Source organism: Amphimedon queenslandica, unplaced genomic scaffold (assembly GCF_000090795.2).
Source record: "Amphimedon queenslandica unplaced genomic scaffold, v1.1 AMPQUscaffold_5028_Cont22997, whole genome shotgun sequence".
In the NCBI taxonomy this organism is placed as follows: Eukaryota; Metazoa; Porifera; class Demospongiae; order Haplosclerida; family Niphatidae; genus Amphimedon; species Amphimedon queenslandica.
The window spans coordinates 1-1,615 of record NW_003554664.1 but is presented as its reverse complement, the minus strand read 5'-3'; the positions used below and the strand labels follow the sequence as shown (position 1 = coordinate 1,615).

At 35.3% G+C, this 1,615-nt stretch overlaps 1 protein-coding gene across 1 annotated transcript; it reads right to left on the bottom strand.

Annotated features, from left to right (window-relative positions):
* Positions 1-3: 3 nt before the first annotated feature.
* Positions 4-1,609, bottom strand: LOC109592482 (uncharacterized). The gene is made up of 5 exons (XM_020007920.1): positions 1,093-1,609; positions 981-1,043; positions 839-901; positions 681-743; positions 4-631 (listed from the first exon to the last, which is right to left on the bottom strand). Exons 1-5 carry the CDS (start codon positions 1,403-1,405, stop codon positions 279-281), a joined length of 855 nt encoding a protein of 284 aa, XP_019863479.1. The 5' UTR covers positions 1,406-1,609; the 3' UTR covers positions 4-278.
* Between the last annotated feature and the right edge of the window lie 6 nt (positions 1,610-1,615).

Below are 1,615 nucleotides of genomic sequence, written 5' to 3'. Positions count from 1 at the left end.
AATATGTATTGTAAAATTAAGAAGATACAAAAAGAATAACTTATCATAATTATAAGCACACACTGACAGGCAAATGAAATGCACAATGCAAAGTGTTAGCATAAGTGGCATTATGATGTAGGTGTGGTAATTAGTGGAAGTAGTCAACAAAGCTTGCATTGAAAGTCAAAATTTTGAAATCTAAGGCTACAATTAAAATGAGCTCCCCTGTGGTTTACAAATTGCTTGCATAGTCATGCTTCACAGTTTACATAATCATCCACATGAAAAAGTTAATTTCAAATAACTGCACAACAGTGACAACACTTTGACCCTGGCCCACCCCACCTAGATCCACCCCTGGCTCTGTCTGATGATAGGAATTCTTCCACTTCAGCTTTTGCTCTTCCAAGTTGGTCTGGATACTCATCACAAACTTGAAGTACTTTACTCCAGGACACTTCTTCATTAGATGCTATCCATCTCTCAAAGACACAAATGAGGTTATGAGTAGCAGCCCCTGGAATAGGCAACAGGTCATCAACTGGAACTGATAATGCAACACCAATAACTTTATATTGAGCAGCATAACTTTTAAAAAGCTGAAGGAGGTCATTCAATTGAGGCTTCTTGTCTAACAGGAGTGACAGGTCTGTATAAAAAAGAAAATAACATGCATATAAATTTTAATAGTTCCTTACTTTCATCTGATGGCTGATCATTAACTTGCTTTATTTGTGTTCCATTTTTACTCTCATCATGTCCTATACACAAGTGATAAATTATAAATAGTAATTATTAGCATACACATACATGTACGTTATGATAAAAAATAACAATAATAACAATATTTCCTTACTTTCATCTGATGGCTGATCATTAACTTGTTCTATTTGTCTTTCATTGTTACACTCAATAGGTCCTAAATGATTTTAAAAAATAATAAAACAACAACAATAATAATAAAGATGATATTAATAATAATAACAATAATTCTTTACTTTCATCTGATGGCTGATCAATATCTTGTTTTATTTGTGTTCCATTGTTACTCTCATCAGGTCCTATACACAAGTGATAAATTATAAATAATAATTATTAGTATACACATACCTTGTGCATCATTAAACCAGGTCCAGTAGTCATTGCTAAGAGCAGGAGATTCACCACAAACTGTACAATCAGCTACTTTATGGTGATCTTCATTTACAATGCAATAGCAGCTCTCATTGTAAGGGCAAGCAAATGCATTGATGTAATTATGCTTGAGGTGCATGGCATCACTGCTATTATCAATAGCTGTTGTGAGTAGCTTACGTACTAATGGACAGTGCTGGGTAGGACCAGTAAAGTACACTTCAATATGAGTGTAACGGTTGATGAGGTGAAGTGTGTGCTTTGATGTGATTGTTATCTTGAGGGACATGGCATCTCGAAATTTGAAAAAAGCTGGTGTCGACGGACCGATTTTAGTAACGCATTCTTTCTGGTTGAGTAGGTGTACAATTGTTAAAGGGAACAATCCTGTAGGGACTGGTAGGATCTCTTCACTCTCCTCTTCCCTCCAGACAATGAGAAGTGGCTTAGCATTAGTCTCCTTAATTGAAACTGGTTCATTGTATGAAGGAAGAGCATA